Here is a 17,800-nt window from a genome sequence, read left to right on the forward strand (position 1 = left end):
GATGAATCCGGTTCCTGTGTCTCTGACCTGGTTCATTATTCAGCTGCTGAGGCTCCGACTTTCCAACCAGCCGACATGACTCAGCAGAAAAACTGTATTTATTTGCCAAAGCTTTCATTTAAATGCTAAATATAACGACGCTGCAGGGGGAACTTCTGATTTTTGTATTTTCAGTCTGATGATAAATAAATTAAATTTCGTAGACTCAGCTGTTACAAATAATCTCCACAGATCAGATCTGTCATAAGAAATCTAACCAGTGGCAGAATTTAGAATCTTTACTTTCTGGGTGATTCCTGTGGCCACGGACGTCTGGACCCTCTGAGAAATACAGGACGCGTGAATCAAAGCTTTATCTACTTTTTTATTGAACTTCGAACACGTTTGTAGATTTTCATATTGTTTTCAAGGTCATTAGGACTCGAGGTAATCTGTCTATATGACATGGATCTATGTGTAGATTTTGTAATTGGTCTCATTTTCATTAAAATTTCTCTTCTCTCTGTAAATTCTGATTTGTGGTTGAAATGATTTGTGAATTAAAATTCTTTCTTACATCTTTACTGAAGTAACAGTCCTGATTCTTTTCATGGGGATTAAAACCATTAAGAAAGCTGCAGAGACAAAGTCGTGCAGTGACTCATTCATATACATATATATCGTCTAAGGTTGACTTCTGAGGACTGAACCAAACTTCACTCAGATTCAAAACATGACAAAATCCAGCAAACGGTTAAAAGAACTAAGAATTCTGAGAAGTCTTTAACGACCATGAGCATCGGCGTCGCCCACAAAACCAAAGATACCTTCAAGTGAGGAAAACTCAACAGAAGCTGGAGATGTGATGGATCAGTGGGATTAAAGTCCGTGAGGGACAAAGTCTCTCTGTCTGTTCCCAGACAACAGGTCCCAGGTCAGCTGGGGTTTCTTCATGGTGCAGCCTCCAGCTGCCACGTCACAGGAGAATCCCTCGGGGCAGCAGTGCTTCGAGTCGGAGCAGCAGGTCGCCTGAGGAAGACAAACATCTGAGTGAGAAGCAGCAGAGTTTCTCACAGGTGAGTAAACTGAAATGTCCCCGAGCAGCTGTATGTATATAACTGACATCACAAACGTCAGCTGCTCGACATTTAGAAGATGAACCAGTATGGTGGGGACGTGGAGTGTGGACGGACCTTTGCTGAGGGACAACACGCCCACTCTGTGGACGACGTCTTGCAGCACGTATCTGTTCTGGGGCACTGATATTCCCCCGTGCTGTCACATGGTACGTCCTCTGCGTCTCCACCCCCGGACCGTACCACTTTGATCTGAGGGAGGGTTTGGATCAGCTCATCGAGGTTCTTCTTCTCGCAGGTTCCCGTCTGCATGTTGCAGGTGTAGCCCTGAGGACAGCAGTGCTCCTGGTCCGCACAGCAGACCGCCTGCAGAGGACAGCGGAGACCAATCAATAACCTGATCATCACTTCATTAAATCATAACAAAGTGTGCAATGGACCGACCTTGACCAGAGGGCAGCAGCCCCACTCTCCGGTCACCAGTTGGCAGCAGGTCGTCCCTGAGGCACAGCTGCTCTTGTCGTCACACTTCACGTCGGTCACGGCGCCGGGCTCGGTCACGGCGCTCAGTTTGGTGAACCAGGGGATGGAGCGGGAGCCTCTGGAGCAGGAGGAGCGGTGAGCTTCACAGGTGTGACCCCCGGGGCAGCAGTGGTCTCCATCGCTGCAGCAGACGGCCTGAAGCAAAGCAGAGAGAACTCATCACTCCATTCCCTCAGAGGTAGAGGTGCTGAGGGAACCGGGTTTTACCTTCGGCAGAGGACAGCAGCCCCATTTGTGGGTCCTGTCCATGAAGCAGCAGGTGGTGTCTTTGGGGCAGCTGGTGCTGGAGTCACACATGTTCCTCCCCTGTGGAGCCGGAGCGGAAGCAGCCTGGTGGAGCTCCGTCCTCAGAGCCAGGACCTTCTGCAGCCAGGGCAGGCTCCGGCCTCCGGGCTTATCACACGACTTCACGGCCACGTTGCAGCTGTAGCCTTTGGGACAACAGTGCTCCTGATCGCTGCAGCACACGGCCTGAGGACAACCAAGATAATTTAATATCCACTGGAATCTGTGGAAATGCCAGATTTTCTGTTCCACTGATGCAAGAAGATTTAGTGACAAGATTTCCAACAAACAACGTAAAGATCAAACATCGGCCGGCGCTGATCCTGAAGCCAAAGAACTAAAGCTGCTCTGATTTTATTCAAAACCAACGTGTTGTGTCTTAGACTGAAAATCTATTCATTATTTTCTAAATTAACTGATCTATTAAACATTCTTCAGTTTTCCTAAATCTTTTAAGTTTTAAGGATCATTTGATTTCTTCAGATTTTATCATTGAAATTGTGTTTTTTCAGTCAGTTCAGTTTCCTCAGTTAATCCATGTTTAGAAACTCAAGACAAATTCTCTCGACTTAACGTTTCTCTCTACAAGAAACTCATGTCTGATCAAACTGAGTTTTAAAACACGCCAGGGCCCAGCGAGGAGGAGGAGGAGGAGGAGGAGGAGGAGGAGGAGGAGGATCTGACCTGAGGCAGGGGGCAGCAGGCCCAGTGTCCTGAGTCTTTCACACAGCAGGTGGTTCCTCCTGGACACTTGGTCTCCTGGTCACACTTCTCGTACTGGACCTCCATCATCACTGCAGAGACCTTCTCGGTCCAGGGGAGGGAGGCTGAGAGACCTGACGGGTCGTCACAGGTCTCAGCCTCCAGGTTGCACACGGTGCCGTGAGGGCAGCAGTGGACGTGGTCGTCGCAGCACACGGCCTGACGGGGGCAGAGCAGAACCACGTGTGAAGGAACGTTCACCTGCACCCTTCAGGGTTTTGTGCCCGTTCTCCCTCCACTGTCCTCTCACCTTGGACAGGGGACAGCAGGCCCAGTCTCCAGTCCCCGTCTTGCAGCAGGTGGACTTCCCAGGACACGATGTGGACTTGTCACACTTGCTGTCGTCCGTCTCGATGGGGAAGACGGGGACGTGGTCAAGCCAGGGCACCACGGCCGTGTTCGTCATGGGGTCATCACACGTGGAGGCCACCAGGTTACATACGGTGCCGTGGGGGCAGCAGTGCATGTGGTCATCACAGCACACGGCCTGCAGAGGGGGGGGGGGGGGGGGGGGGGGGGGGGGGGCAGTGAACACACACACTGTAGTAAAGACTGTAGTAAATCAGGTTCTGTTGATTCATAAAGGGGAAAGTAATAATTAATATAATTTGCAGTTCCCCATTTTAATGCACTTCTAAAAAAGAAATAGTAACTGTGCAAAGTTGTGGTCACCCTCCACCCTCAGTGTTCAGAAACCAGGCTTTACAGATAAGTTATATTGTGCTGCTCACACAACATGTCTGAGATCTACCTTCAGATTTTCAGTATGTTAGGGACAGTGTGTAGGGGGGGGGGGGGGGAGACCATGTGTCAGTGCTGGTACCTCAGGTAACGGGCAACAGGCCCATTGGCCCGTCGGTGTTTGACAGCAGGTGTTTCCATCAGCACAGGCCACGGAGTCGTTACAGGGAACAGCAGCAGCTGAGAAAGAAACAACGATTTATATCAGTAAAAAACAACTAAATAATTTAAATTCAAGTTAACAAACAGAAATTCATGTTGAAATATGAGAAATTGGGAGGATTTTCTAAAATAATTCTCTCAGTTTCATGATTTAAAACTGTCAAATAAACTGTTTTGACAAAAAGAAAGAAAATCAGCATTTTTTAAATCCCGGCCTTTGCCTCTCCAGCTTCTGAACTGCTCCAGGTCTCACCTCTGCTCTGCACCGCCACCAGCTCCAGCTCCGTCACAGCAGTTGGGATCTTAGAGGCCACGATGGCGTCTCCCCGGGTCGTCACACAGGTGCTGTGCTCCAGGTCGCACTGGGTGTCCTCAGGGCAGCAGTGGATGTGATCTGAGCAGCAGACGGCCTGGACCCAGACCGGACAGAGGTTCCCCCAGCGTCAGCAAACAGTAAAGATACCGAGTAAAGAGTTTCACTACTCTACTCTCCTGGAACAGATCTGAGTGTCTCTGACTCACATTGGGCATCGGGCAGCAGTCATACGAGCCGTTTTCCATCTCGCAGCACGTGGTCTGATCGGGACAGACGGCAACTTTGTCTGGACACACAACTGACAGGACGAGACGCAACAACAGGGCTCACAGATCAACACAACTAGCTGTTATCCTGCAGTTCTTCTTAATGTGCAGATACAATAAAACATCTGGAATATCCTGCTTACCGTCGTTAGGAGCTGCAGAGATCTTCTTCAGCATCGGCACTTCGGTGGCACCGGATTTACAGACGTCATGTTCCAGGTCACACATCGTGCTCATGGGGCAGCAGTGGAGATGATCGCTGCAGCACACGGCCTGAACACAGTCAAACACACAGTGAACACCTCCACCTGCAATGAGCTGGCTCCTCACTTCAGGTCTAATCAGATGTGCAGGAATTGAGTTCCATTAAAAAGGTGAAATTATTGATGCCACACACGGGAAATTCACTAAAATGGGAAATATATCTCATCTTAAAAATAATATGAGATACAGTTGATCCTTTAGTGAAAAACGCCTGCTGTCAAGGTGGAAAAAAAAAAAAAACACTAATTTATAAAGATAACTCAGTCTCATGTTTTTCCCCTGTTACCTTTGACCACTGAAATCCAATCATTCATCTTTGAGTTGAAAGGTCCAGTGTGTCAGATTTAGGTGAAAGGGATCTATTGACAAACGTTTAAACCTTGTGATGTTTTCACTCGTGTTTCATCTAAATTGAACGAATCTTTGTTTTCTTTACCCTAAAATGTGCCTTTTATCTTTAAATACTTTATATCTACAGTGGATCCTCTCTATGGAGGCCGCCAGGTTCTTTACAGAAGCCCAGACTGGACAAACCTCTTGAGTTGAGCTGATGAACTGAGTAGTAGCTTCAGCTCTCGTCCTTCATACCTGTTCATAAGGGCAGCAGCCGTAGTCTCCACCGATCAACAGGCAGCAGGTGTAACTCTCAGGACAACTGCTCTTCCCCCCCGGACACGTCACTGAACCCACGGTCAGAGAAACTGAAACGAGTGGAAAGACACAAATTCACATGTTGGTTATTGGTGCAGGGTCGTCAGCTGCATGGAGGAAAACAGATGACAGTAATGTTTATTATTTTCCAACTATGAGACATCTGTTTCAAGAAGACCTCTGGGCCTTTACTGTATTTACATGAGGGCTTCCACACCTGGGTTATCCTCCCTGCGTATGGCCGGGAGTTTCTCCAGCATGGGGACGGACTCCAGAGACGCAGAAACACACATGTCATGAGCGGTGTCACACTTTGTTCCCTCGGGACAACAGTGCAGCTTGTCCTCACAACACACAGCCTGCAGAGAGGAGGGGACACACAGAGGGACAGTCAGGACTGATCCTGGGTCCAGGACACAGCTTCCTGCATGGACACGTCCTGATGCACAACTTGAAGGATGAGATTATTACAGGACTTTCACATTAAAACTTTAATGTGAAAAAACACCAGGTCATAGCTGTAGCTATTTATTATTTATATCATTTTTTATTATTTCCACTAAATGGGGAAATTAAAAGTAGCAGAGTGACGACTCTGTTGTAGAGCAGATTAATTAGTGTTGTGGAAAAGCACATTATACAGAATTTATTAGGTCAAATCCCCTTTAGTCGGCTTCAGTTTGTTCCCCCAGGTGATTTATTAATTCCTTTAGCCAGACACCTTCATTTTAATTAAAATAATTTACGTTGTACACAGAAGAACAGTCTTAAATAATAAGATATTAATCTATCAGAGTATTGTGAAGTACAGTCTCACCAGAAGCTGACCTGAGGATATGCTTCTCGTGTCAGTGCTTGGGTTTTGTGTTGAACCTGAGGTTTTAACGTGTGCGTGTGTGTGTGTGTGTGTGTGTGTGTGTGAGAACTCATGTGTTTCACCTTAACCATCGGACAACAGCCATAGCTGCCGTCAAAAAGCTCGCAGCAAGTACTGTCATCTGAACACGTGGACACCTGGTCTGGACATACGATTGTCTTCACTCTGTCAAAGAGCTGGAGACATCACAGAGAGTGAAGACAGACGCACACAGAGCAAAAAGACACAACAGTGACAGGATTAAGAAAGTACTAACAAATGTAAATTAAAATCTGAATACCGGCAGGTTCCCACTGTCGAGATAATTAACAGGAAATGCTGCACGTCTTCAACTCACCCGAGGGACGTCCAGAGACTGTTTGGCAGGAAGACGTCTCATCAACGGCAGAGACACGGTCTTATTCACACACCTCTGATGAGCCAGATCACACAGGGTCCTCTCATAGCAGCAGTGGAGGTGGTCGGAGCAGCACTCAGCCTGCAGACACACATTCAAAGAGTTTGAGAGGATGAAACAAACCATTAAATGAAGGAAATCCCTCAGACACACTAACCCGAACACTAACTCACATGTGGCAGCGGGCAGCAGCCGTATCCTCCCTCCGTGTTCATGCAGCAGGTGTTCTTGTCCTCACACATGCCTCCATCGGGACACACCAGCGCCGCGCTCAGGCCGAGCAGAGCCACGAACCAGATTCCCATCGGAAGCTCCTGAAGAAGCAGAGGAGACGGCCGTGAGCAAAGACACACGATGAGCAACACAACCTGAACTGCAGCCGGGAGGAGGTGTGATCGTATTCTGGTGGTTTGTGTGTTTGTTTGTGTGTTTGTTTGTGGTTGTGAGGAACCATGACGGCTCTGGATAACACAGGTGAGTGTGTCAGCAGCTCTGCAGGCATTCCTACTGATAATCAGGATTTCCACACTAAACAAACCCTGAAATTTTCACATACCACAAACACACAGTACATGTATGTTCAGCTCTACGAGTTGTCAACAGCACAAATAAGGCTGTACATGTTATATATTATATTGTTTGGATTATTATTTCCCAGCAATCTGCTTAGTCAGCAGAGTTTTGAATAATTTATTACTTCGATTTAGGTGAACTAGTAAATCTTCTTTTTATCGTGAACGCTCCCAGATAATGTTCTGTATATACTGTCAGGTGCAAAGCATCATGGTCTTTATGTTTTAAATGTAAAATAAATGATCTAAAGTAATCTAAGTTAATATAATGGATGAAAAATGAAAATATAAGTACTTATATGTCATATGTAAATACTACAGTAAAGTATATTTTCCAGTCTCTACATTAAATACAGTTTATGTATTCAGTGCATGTTGTGAATCTACTTTACCATTTTAATGAGTTGTTAGCAGAGGGCAGTTTACTTCATGCTCCTTTAACACCTGGAAAACAACAACAACAACAACAGACTTTAGCCCCTGAAGGAAAACACAGAGAAACACATTTGAACTCACACTCACACTTATTCAACACATCGAAAACACACGTTTGTATATCTACAGTTAATGAGCGGAAGTGGAAACCTGCCACAGCACGAACCCCTGTGGAGCCGATCCACAGCAAAACAAGCTAGGTTAGCACACAGCCGGCTAGGTGGCTAACAGGGAAGCTAACCGCTTGAATGACTTTCTGCGGGTTGTTGGTTTTCCAGCGGATGAAACTGGAGCTTGGTTCTCACCCGCTTGTTTCTGAGGAGTTTAAAGCAAAGTGTCGCTCGTGACTCGCTTTTTAAAACCGGAGAGAAACAGAAGAAGAAGAAGAAGAAGAAGAGACAATGTCCAACAATCACATGACACTCTGTCACGTGACCACAGAGTGTGACGCGTTTTCTTAAAGCGACAGAACCTGATCTGACAGAAAAACAGTTTATTATTACTGTTTATAGATATTTACATTTATATAAAACTGTCTGTGATGACAACATAACATTGAACTGATGTTGCTAATAAAACTGAAGTGATAATTTAACTTATATAAAGTACAAATGTAGTACAGATATATCATTATTACGTTTATTGTAGGTAGACAATCAGATATTATTTTTACCTCTTTATATTGAATTTTACTGCTTCTGATCTTTTATATGTAATTCATAAAATAAATTACAATATTTATATTCATATAAAACAGCCTGCTTATCTAGCGAAGTACTAATATTAGAATTCAAATCAAAAGATAAATTCCTTGCCACTAAAATTACACAGGTTGATATTGAGTGAAAACTTTGTATATAATAATAATTTTAATCAGTGTAATGATCACTTATTTAAATGTTTCTTTGATCAGTATATAAATTATAAACACATGTTTCTCCTTATCAGAATAAAGTCACAGAGGCCGACAGAACGTGGGAACAAGTTTATTTCTACTTTGTCTCATGAACAGAAAGAATCGATTTACAGTTTACAAACAACTGACCAGGTTGATGAAGCGATGGTTGACTGCACAGGGTGAACGCCTGCAGCTCAATCCTTCACAAACACTGTGCTGCAAACAACCAGCTCTCGTTTGTCAGTTCTCAAATCAGCAGTGAACAAAAACTCTCTGAAACCGTCCAAACACAAGTTCACAAAATCTACTGAGAAAAACACACAAACCATCTCGTGTCAAACACAAACGATAGCGAGGAAAAGCCACGATTGCACAACTCATATCAATTCCACATGTGGTCCGGAGAAATTTACAGCAGAGGACACGACAGGTCAGTAGGATTCGTCTTTTCTCCAGACTCACATCACATGTTTGCACTGAAGGGGACTGACACAGGCTTATGAACAGCAAGCGAGTGGGGACACAAAGTCAACACAACCTTCAGGATAATCACTTCATAAACAAAACATCTCGTGAGCTTCTACAAATCTGCTTGATGGCACGAGGAAGTTCACAGTCGATGCTCGTGAGCAGCGGGAGCGCGTGTTGGTCAGTGTGTTATCGTTGTAAACATTTACGACCGGAAGTGAATTATAGTCGAACTGGACGAAGGGAAAAGAGTCAAGTGTGAATCTGTTAATGTGGCAACACGAGTCAATGCATCACACTTTGTGCCAAACGTCCTCGAAAAAGGTTTCATCAAAAAAACACCCTAATCTACAAGTCACATGCACGTGGTACTGTATACACATAAAATCTCATAAAGTTCATCAGAGCATTTACAACATTGGTGAAAAAGTGGATAGATATATAAGAAATTAAGATATACAAGGATGTGAGAGCCGCAGGAAAAAGTCGCCGTTTTTGGCAGGCCGGCTCCCCGGAGTGACGCGTGTTGGTGTTAGAACCACAATGCATTGCAGTGTGCTTATTGTTAGTCACAGCGTGGTTAGCATAGCTAGGTGACTAAGGGAGCTGCAGGCCTATCACTCCATCCTCTGTGAAAGAAGGCACTTACAGGAGAGAAGTGGTGCAACGACCCCTGTAGAATATTAAGTAGATAACTCTTCAAGTAAAACGACTTTTTAGCTGAGCCACGTCCGGGTTGGTGGCGTTTCTTGGCAATTAGAGGTCGTCTACCTAAGTGCCCGACGAGCCGCGGGGGGGGGGGGCTTTTGATTTATTCATACATTCATATGCATGCAACTTTTTTGGAAAACCAAAGGGTTCTTCCAATTGTCTGGGAAACTATTTACACAAAAGATATATCGCAAGAAAAACTTCTATCAACAGGAGAAAGGCAGAAACTTTTGGCAGAATTGTAGATAAAATGAGGGGAGAGATGAAAGAGGGACTTGAAGATGATGCTCAACATTTCATTACTATCTGAGTAAGTAATAACAACACATGAACACAGTACAGGAGGAGATCAGGGAGCAAAATGCTAATCGCACGTTTGCATTATCTGTTCACAGGGGCAAGAAAAACCCAATATGTATATTTAATAGGTTAAATACCTATTTAGGCTTTGGGGGAAATGTTTCCTTTAAAGAAAACTTACCCTAGTTACAGTTTCACACAGAGGAGAAGTCGAGCAAAGACAGACTCACAACTTCTGCCGTCTATATGAGCCTCAGGTTCACCTCACTACCCACAAATCCTGTAAAAACACTTTGTAAATACCAATCAAACAATCCTCAAATCATCTGTTAAGTGCTTTATTCTTATACTCTGCTCTATAAAATGGCTATTTCCACAGTCAGTAGATGCAATGGCTCAGACGAGGGGTTCAGTGGTGTGACGAGGTGACGGGATTAAAACTTTAGATTTCAGTCCACATCTCAGTGGGAACCAGTGATTAACTGACGGTGAGACAACGATTGGAACCAGAAGGTGCTCTCACCTCACCAGGGACACTAAGGTCAAACCACCACCTGAAACCAGACCAGTGGAGCTCGGTTGTGCTTATTGTGGTTTCTCCTGGTGGAAACATCACTGTTCCTCTTTGAAAAGACTGTTAAAGGTCCAGTGTTTGGTATCTTCACTTCCTCGGGTGGAAGACCATGAGAGGCCTGTCCTCGATCTTCTGCCAGGGGCTCTTCTTGTTCTCGTCCTTGTCGTCCGGGTCGTCCTCGGGGCTCGTCATGGAGTCGCGGCGGTTCTCGCTGTTGCTGCTGCGGCCGCTGTTCACGCGGCTGCGTCCTCTCCGGGTGATGGTGGATCCTCGAGAGGACGGATCCTCGTCCAGGAGAGGGGTGAGGGAGTTCTCCTCGGGGGAGACAGGGCGTCCCTCGCTGCTGCTGCTGGGCTCGCTGTGGTCCGGGTAGGCCAGCTTGGAGTAGCTCTTCTTACCGGTGCTGCTCGCGCCGTGGCCCTTCCGCCCCCCCGTTCCCCAGCGCTCTTCTTTGGCCCTCCGGTTCATCGCTTCGAGGTTGATGTCTCGCTGAGCGCTGCTGCCCCCCCCTCCGAACCCACCGCCACTGAGGTCGTTCCCAGGATCGATGAAGGAGTGGCGCACGTGAGCGTTGTCTCGTCCGTCCAGGGAGATGAACCACGCCCGGGGGTGCTGCTTTACACCCAGTTCCAGGAGCTTCTTCTCAGTCAGCGCCTGCAGTTCTCCGTTCATCTGAGCCATGGTGGAGTCGTTGAAGAGCACAGGGATGGTCATGGGTCCACCGGAGGAGTCGGACGCCCAGCTGGGCTCCTCGGAGTCGTCTCCCTGGGATCCTCCCTGCTGCTGCTGGCCTTGCTTCTGGGAGTGGTGGTGATGCTGCTGGCCTCCTCCCATCTGGGCACCGTCGTTGTCTTGCTCCTTCTGGTCCTTCCCGTCTTTACCAGAGAACTCGGAGGGCAGGCGCATGTAGTGTGCTGGAATCACCAGGGTCGGCACCATGCTGCGGTACATGTTCTCCTTCATCTGGTCGATGGAGCTGCAGAAGATGATTTGACCTGCTTGAGTGTTGAGGGAGGTGGGCCGGGTGAGGTTGTCGGCTGCTGATGCCGAGTACTCCGGAGGCTTGTCGGACTGACTTGGCACGTAGCACTGGAAGCGAGGCGGGGACGGGGGATCGGAGGCGTACCCTCGATTGTCATTGGCGTTGTGGTGCCTGTTGTAGTCTTCATGCAGCAGCGGGTTGTCCAGGTTGTTGGTCTCTGTGGCACGTGTCACCTTCATGGGGAAGCTTTCCCCCCGTTGGGCACCCGGAGCGTTTTTGCCCTTCCCGTGTCGCAGCATGTGAGCGGGGACATGTTTGGTGAGGTCCTCCCGGGAACTGTCGCAGTTTCCCGATGGGGACGAGTCGGATTTGTCGTTGGACGGTCCGGACTCCGCGTGGCCTCCACAGATCAGGTTCAGGCGTGAGGTGGAGGTGCCCTGGTCTCTCTTGGCACCGTTCAGATTGGTGGCGTGGGGTTTACCCTGCTGCCGGCGAGGTTTCAAACACTTCCGCCTGAAAGGTAAAGACACACTAAATGTCAGAAGTAATAAGAAACACCTCTCTAGCGGTCCAGCGGATTGTCTCTAATCTAAGTGACAGAAACCTATAGACCCAGAGACCTGCGCCTACGCTCCCCACACCTGCAGTAGTAGAGCAGCACACAGAGCAGGATGAGCACCAGCAGGGCCAGCGAGCCCAGGATGCAGAGCAGGAACAGGGTGTGGTAGGTGGTGATGTCCCTCAGGCCCGGGTGGGACAGACCCAGTCCTGCAAGAGACCACGACAGAAAGACGTCTAAAGATCAGTCAGGAGCTTCACATTCATTGTGTCTTTGTTGTTAATCTCTGTTCGCTAGTCCTCCGTTTTATTGATTAGCTTAGGGCATGATTGATTGATGAATAGAAAATGCTATAAATTAAGTAGATAGTGAATTTCAGAATCTGGACTTCAAGGGAAACTCTCTGATGTTGAAAAGAAATGAGCATTAATCTAACTCTGGTTCATTAAAACAGGGAAATATAAAATATCACCATATTTAACCTTTAAACTGTTCACAGCAGATAAATAAGAATATCGCCAAATAAAATCTTTATACCAAAGTTATGATATGGATGTTCTTGTAATAACTCATGAGCTTCATTACAGAAAAGACCATTTCATCCTGAGTTCCTTAGATTTCCGTGGAGACACAGAAACGTGTGCAGCAACAACACAGAAGAAGAAACAGAAGAATCAGTTCCAGCACCTGAAGAAGACGGGAAGGCAGCCAACCAGTATCCCATCTGAGGAACCAGCACGTTCCACACCAGCTGAGCGCCGTCCTTCTCGATGTAGCCCGTCCCGTTCCGAACCCACAGTCCTGGACAAGAGATCACCACTGATGTTAATATATAGTATATACATGAATAGAACCTTCACCCTTATAATAATACAATAAAATGTCTTTTGATGCAGTGGAAACACTGGTTTGTGACGCTTAAATACCAATTAGGAAATATTGTTTGGTTAGAAAAACTAAACTGGTATTTATACATGTTTAAATATTCCATCAATACATTAATAGAAAGAGAAAATAATCCACAAATTAATCAATAAATAGATTTAGCTCCACCTCAAACAGTAGTAATAATTTAATGATATCACATAGGATATGTCTGATTAAACTTTAATATTTTTACCTATCCAACATTTTAAATGCAGGGTTTTTATGTTTTATGAATTCTCCCCTCTGACATGTTGTACTTTCATATAAGGAAATTATATGATTGCATCCTCTTACCTAATTAAATATATATACTCATCTATAGACAGTCGACCAAACCTTGTGATCTACGTGTTCTGCTCACCCGTCTTCGGCTGATACATCCAGGCCGGGACGCTCATGGCCGTCCTGTAGCGGGAGTCAGACGGCAGCGGCACGGAGATCTGGATCGGGTCCGACACCTGGATGGCGGCTCCATCTTTGTCAAACAGCTGGATGCTGACGACCGCCACCGCCGTCAGGTCTGTCCAGCCGGTGTCTGCACCTGAACCAGAGAACCACAGAGTTCAGCTTCAACTCGTCTTTCACACGCTCTCGTCTCCAGTCACATGTTCTCTGAGACGCTCTCTAACCCGAGCTGTTGGTCTCTTGTCCGAGGAGGAACGGGAAACCACCGATCTCGTACTGGCTCCTGGCCGTGGTCATGGCGGCCGACAGCGCCGTGTAGTTGGAGGTGGACGGCAGCTGGAGAGACTTCCTCTGGAGCTGCACCAGCGGCTGGTTACGAGCTCCTGGAACACAAACACCCACAGATTATAAATCACACAGCAGCCTCCTGCCATCTGTCTTGATACCTTTAAGAATAAATAAATATATAAATATATTGGCGAACCCATATTCTGCAGAGACATGTCAGCATCTGTTTAGTTTTGCCAAGATGGAAACTTGGATTTCACAGAGTAAACCGAAAAGCTTGTTTTTATTCATAGTTATTAGTAATAACTGTAAAATGTCCAACCTTAATAACATTTCTATATCATGAGGGTTTAATAACAACATCTTTGGAATCATTGCCAATTTTTTAAACACATATACATCAGCTGATATATCTATATAATGTTTTTACTCCCTAATATTGATGTTGGCACCAGCACTCCACATCAGACTGGTTCCAGTAAACATCCTGGTATTTTCAGCCTCTTACAGACACCGTGACGGAGCCACATTAGTAAAACTACAAGTCCTCTTCTGTTACAGTAAATAACTCGGGGTCGTCTAAATGTTAAGTGAAATCTCTGGAGGCCTGAAGAGACTCGAGGGAGAGGAGCTGACTCATCTTCATCATTAAAGAGGAGATAACTGAATAAACATCCTCAGGCGACCAGAATGTCTCCATTATCATTGAGTGATATAATGAAACCTCTGGGTTCAGAGGAGGCTGATGATCGCTGGTGGGTTCAGGAGGTGAAGGAGAAGTGAGCGTTCATGAAGCAGGTGAGAAGGTTCCTGGTGAAGATGAGATGGTTGTTATTACCTGGAGACCCGGAGAGGACCTGCAGGACGTCATCGTACAGGATGAGAGTTCCTGGTCTCTGGACGAGGAGGTACAGGCTGACGGACGCGTACACTACACACAAATACACAAAGAGGGAAAACGTGAAGATCAGCCGCAGGTCGGAGGTTTAAATTTAATTTGATACCTGTTTTATTATTGGACAAAATATGAAGGAGATTAAAATGTCTGGAATTATTTATTTGCATCACTTTATCACAGCTTCAAGTCTCGGCCCTAAAAAGGCAAATACTTCATACTCTGTCCAAACTGAGCTCATATATAAATATATATATATATCACATTCTATACCATATAAAGCAGAACAGGGTCTGTACTCATCTTTCTTTACATTATAGTTTTTCTGAATGTAGATTTGATCTCCTAGCTTCTGTCTGTGAATATTATAAATATACATTTTGATGAACTGACAGTTTAGTTTCCACATATTTGACTAAAGCTGCTGCTTTAAAATAAGCACTTGTAAGTATTAAAGAGAGATTGAATGTCTCCTATGGACTTTAATCTCTTGATTTCCATTGGTTGAGGACTGGTATACTAGTCAGAATAAAGTGAATTTAAATGAACTCTGATTCATTTATACAGATTTAGTTTCCTGTGATGTCACAGAGTGTTTCCCTCGTCTGAGACTTACGGGGGATGCGGCTGGAGTGCCAGGGCACGGAGTTGGTGACGTAGTCCTGCTTGGAGGCCGTGATGATGACCCACGTCCCGGCGCGGTACAGGAAGTTGACCTTCAGGACGCCATCGCTGCCGGCTCGGCTGGACGCCAAGATGGTTTGATTCCCGTGGACGTGCACCTGAGCGTCCGCCAGCGGAGACAAGTCACTGCTGTCGAACACCTGCACCTTGATCTCCACCTCTGAAAACACAACCACAGGTCGGTCACTCAGGGCTCTTGGGCTTTAAATATGACTTTTAAACAAAAATGTAAAATATTAAATTAGTTGAAAGCCTACTTAAGCCTATAAGAAATGGATTAATCATTAAATATGTTAAAGGGTCAGATAGTCTAAATATTCCTAAAGTCTAAATCTTTGATGACCAACTGGAGCCTGGTTATTTATTTGCATTGAAATGAAATGTTTGCAGAATCAGTTATTGACGGTTCTTCTTTTCATGGATTCATACACAACTCACTGGTTTACGTGAATCAAACATTATTAATTCTGAGTGGATTTATTGATGTGGACTCAGATTGTGACATCTTTACGTTGTATCTGAAGATGTGTTGTTCTGACACTTTCACCTCACGTCCCTGAACCTCTGCACACACACACACACACACTGATCACACAGACACACACTCATCACACAGACACTCACTGATCACACAGACACACACTCATCACACAGACACTCACACACTCATCACACGTCCATCTCGTGGCTCTTCCTGCCTTTTCATCTTTCCATGTTTTCCACCCCGGAACATTTTGTCTGTCCTCTCGCCGGTTGGACGTCCTGGATGTGGGTCACACTTGGGGGGGGGCGGGGGGGACGTTTCCATGGATATGTGCAGACTCTTCCAGAGCGTCCTCACTGGGCCCCGTCCTGCAGCTCGTCCCCTGGACCCTCCGGGCCTCAAACCCCACACAGCTCCACAGTGACGGCACTACTGGCTGCACCAGATAATAGGCAGCATGTACGTGTGTGTGTGTGTGTGTGTGTGTGTGTGTGTGTTCCAATGTATTGTTTCTGTGAGGACGCTGGGACCATTACCATAAATGGTTCAATAAAGGCTCCCTTGTGTGAGTGGAGGATTTCCTCACTCTGGGCTCGTCACTTCAAATTGCTGCAGCTTGAATCGGCTCCATTGACTCACACACTGAGACTCGCACACTGAGAGTCGCACACTGAGAGTCGCACACTGAGACTCACAGTGTCACATCGAGAGTCTGGAGATGTTCACTCCTTCAGAATCCTCCAGCAGAGACTGAGTGGATCAGGTTCTTTAATATTCCTGCTCCACTTTCAAAAAACACAATATGGCTGCTGCTCATTGAGCCTTATTGGGAATCGACCCAGACCCAGTACGACTTTGAGTTCAGATCTGAAAACCTCCAGTAGATGAAACAGGAAACTTTGCAGAAAAATCCCAGTTTCGTTGAGGTGACAGAAAATTGTGGTTGTTTTGAAATCATATTTTTTAAGCTTAATAAACTGCTGAGATAATGTTTTTCTCTCAGCAGCAGCAGCAGGTTGTTGGTTCCGACTCGTTCACAACAACAGGAACATGTGAGGAACATCCAGGCGAGGGGCGGAGCCTGTGGAGCAGCAGGAGGCCGGACGTGACCTTTAAACTCTCCTCGTGTCTCCAAGTCTTCATCTTCTACGTGTCCGGCTCCTCTTCTTCATCCTGAGATGTTTGTGTTCCTCCAGGTCCACGTGAGACCTCATCCACACGTCCACTCTGTTCTCCAGATGTTTCCTCACGTGCTCTCACTCTGACAGATGATCGCAGCTCATTATGATTTAAGTTCCCTCAATGAACTCGCTGTGATTGGAAAAACAATCTGACTTAAATCAGTTGTGTTGATTTGAAATAACGTGATTTATATGTTTGTCCCGACTTAGCTCTTCTGTGTGAGTTAGTCCAACAATTATTATTTTGTACATCTGTTAGGAGAGATGAACTGAACAGGAGAGTACAAGTACCTCTGGATAGTACTCGAGTAAAAGTACCTGACCAGTGTCTGCAGCTCAGAATAGCATGAAGCATGAATAATGCACATTAATTACATAACGAGCCTCCGAGAGAACAACAACATGCGAACACATGAGGCTCATGTGGAGGCCTCATGACGACACACATTAACATGACGTGATGTCCTGAGCAGGTTCGAGGCCCGACTCGATCTGCAGCCACACAAATGCACCACATCTGCACACACAAACACACACATAGACACACACACACACACACACACACACACACACACACTGAGGCCTGTGTGACATCATCATATTAATGGATCGGTATCTGAAGCATCGATCGGCACCGGACTCGAGGACGAACAGAACCTCCTGCTCCTCCTGCAGCAGGAGCCCGCTCCTCCATCCGGAGCCGGAGGAGCAGCAACATGGAGGCTGAGCAGGAGGAACCCGGAGGAACCCGGAGGAACAAGGAGGAACCACTCCCTCATCGCATTGTGCTGCAGCCGCCGGTCACACTCACCGAAGCCTCCCGGATCTGGGAGCGATTTGGCGGCGAGCGCGTCCCAGAGCGCGCACATCCACACGCACAGGAGCAGACGCGAGATGCGGGAGTCCGTCATCCTGAGAGCGACATGTCGGGCTCCAGCTCCGCGGGCCTGAGTCCTCAGTCAGTCCGAGAGAGAGGCTCCGTGTCCCGGCTGCAGCCTCACAGATGAGCCCTTGTTTTCATTGTCTGAGCCGCAGCGGGCACAGCGACGCGTTCACCCCTGCTGGAGCCGAGGGGAACTGCAGCTCCACCGCTCCTCGCTGCTCCGCAATCAGAATAT

At 46.6% G+C, this 17,800-nt stretch overlaps 2 protein-coding genes across 2 annotated transcripts; both read right to left on the reverse strand.

Annotated features, from left to right (window-relative positions):
• Nucleotides 1-344: 344 nt before the first annotated feature.
• Nucleotides 345-7,766, reverse strand: LOC128427366 (progranulin). The gene is made up of 17 exons (XM_053414470.1): nucleotides 7,632-7,766; nucleotides 7,284-7,335; nucleotides 6,493-6,633; nucleotides 6,260-6,400; nucleotides 5,985-6,098; nucleotides 5,263-5,404; nucleotides 4,983-5,095; nucleotides 4,274-4,403; nucleotides 4,071-4,162; nucleotides 3,802-3,958; nucleotides 3,469-3,566; nucleotides 2,896-3,132; nucleotides 2,568-2,804; nucleotides 1,806-2,069; nucleotides 1,500-1,733; nucleotides 1,173-1,421; nucleotides 345-1,008 (listed from the first exon to the last, which is right to left on the reverse strand). The coding sequence occupies exons 2-17, from the start codon at nucleotides 7,284-7,286 to the stop codon at nucleotides 859-861; spliced, it is 2,502 nt and encodes an 833-aa protein (XP_053270445.1). The 5' UTR covers nucleotides 7,287-7,335; nucleotides 7,632-7,766; the 3' UTR covers nucleotides 345-858.
• Nucleotides 7,767-8,292: 526 nt separating this feature from the next.
• LOC128427372 (protein FAM171A2) lies at nucleotides 8,293-17,602 on the reverse strand. Its single transcript, XM_053414475.1, has 8 exons — nucleotides 17,494-17,602; nucleotides 14,950-15,177; nucleotides 14,277-14,369; nucleotides 13,375-13,533; nucleotides 13,107-13,286; nucleotides 12,506-12,619; nucleotides 11,901-12,027; nucleotides 8,293-11,772 (listed from the first exon to the last, which is right to left on the reverse strand). Exons 1-8 carry the CDS (start codon nucleotides 17,591-17,593, stop codon nucleotides 10,365-10,367), a joined length of 2,409 nt encoding a protein of 802 aa, XP_053270450.1. The 5' UTR covers nucleotides 17,594-17,602; the 3' UTR covers nucleotides 8,293-10,364.
• Nucleotides 17,603-17,800: the final 198 nt, after the last annotated feature.

This window comes from Pleuronectes platessa, chromosome 21 (genome assembly GCF_947347685.1).
Source record: "Pleuronectes platessa chromosome 21, fPlePla1.1, whole genome shotgun sequence".
Taxonomy (NCBI): Eukaryota; Metazoa; Chordata; class Actinopteri; order Pleuronectiformes; family Pleuronectidae; genus Pleuronectes; species Pleuronectes platessa.

Coding starts and splice junctions, on each gene's coding strand:
- LOC128427366 (XM_053414470.1), bottom strand. Junction 3,133..3,468: donor CCTGTTGCCCGTTACCTGAG/GTACCAGCACTG, acceptor CCCCCTCTGCAG/GCCGTGTGCTGTGATGACCA. Junction 2,805..2,895: donor CCTGCTGTCCCCTGTCCAAG/GTGAGAGGACAG, acceptor TGCCCCCGTCAG/GCCGTGTGCTGCGACGACCA.
- LOC128427372 (XM_053414475.1), bottom strand. CDS start 17,593: ATGACGGACTCCCGCATCTCGCGTCTGCTCCTGTGCGTGTGGATGTGC. Junction 14,370..14,949: donor GCACTCCAGCCGCATCCCCC/GTAAGTCTCAGA, acceptor ATTTGTGTGTAG/TGTACGCGTCCGTCAGCCTG. Junction 12,620..13,106: donor GATGTATCAGCCGAAGACGG/GTGAGCAGAACA, acceptor TCTCTTGTCCAG/GACTGTGGGTTCGGAACGGG.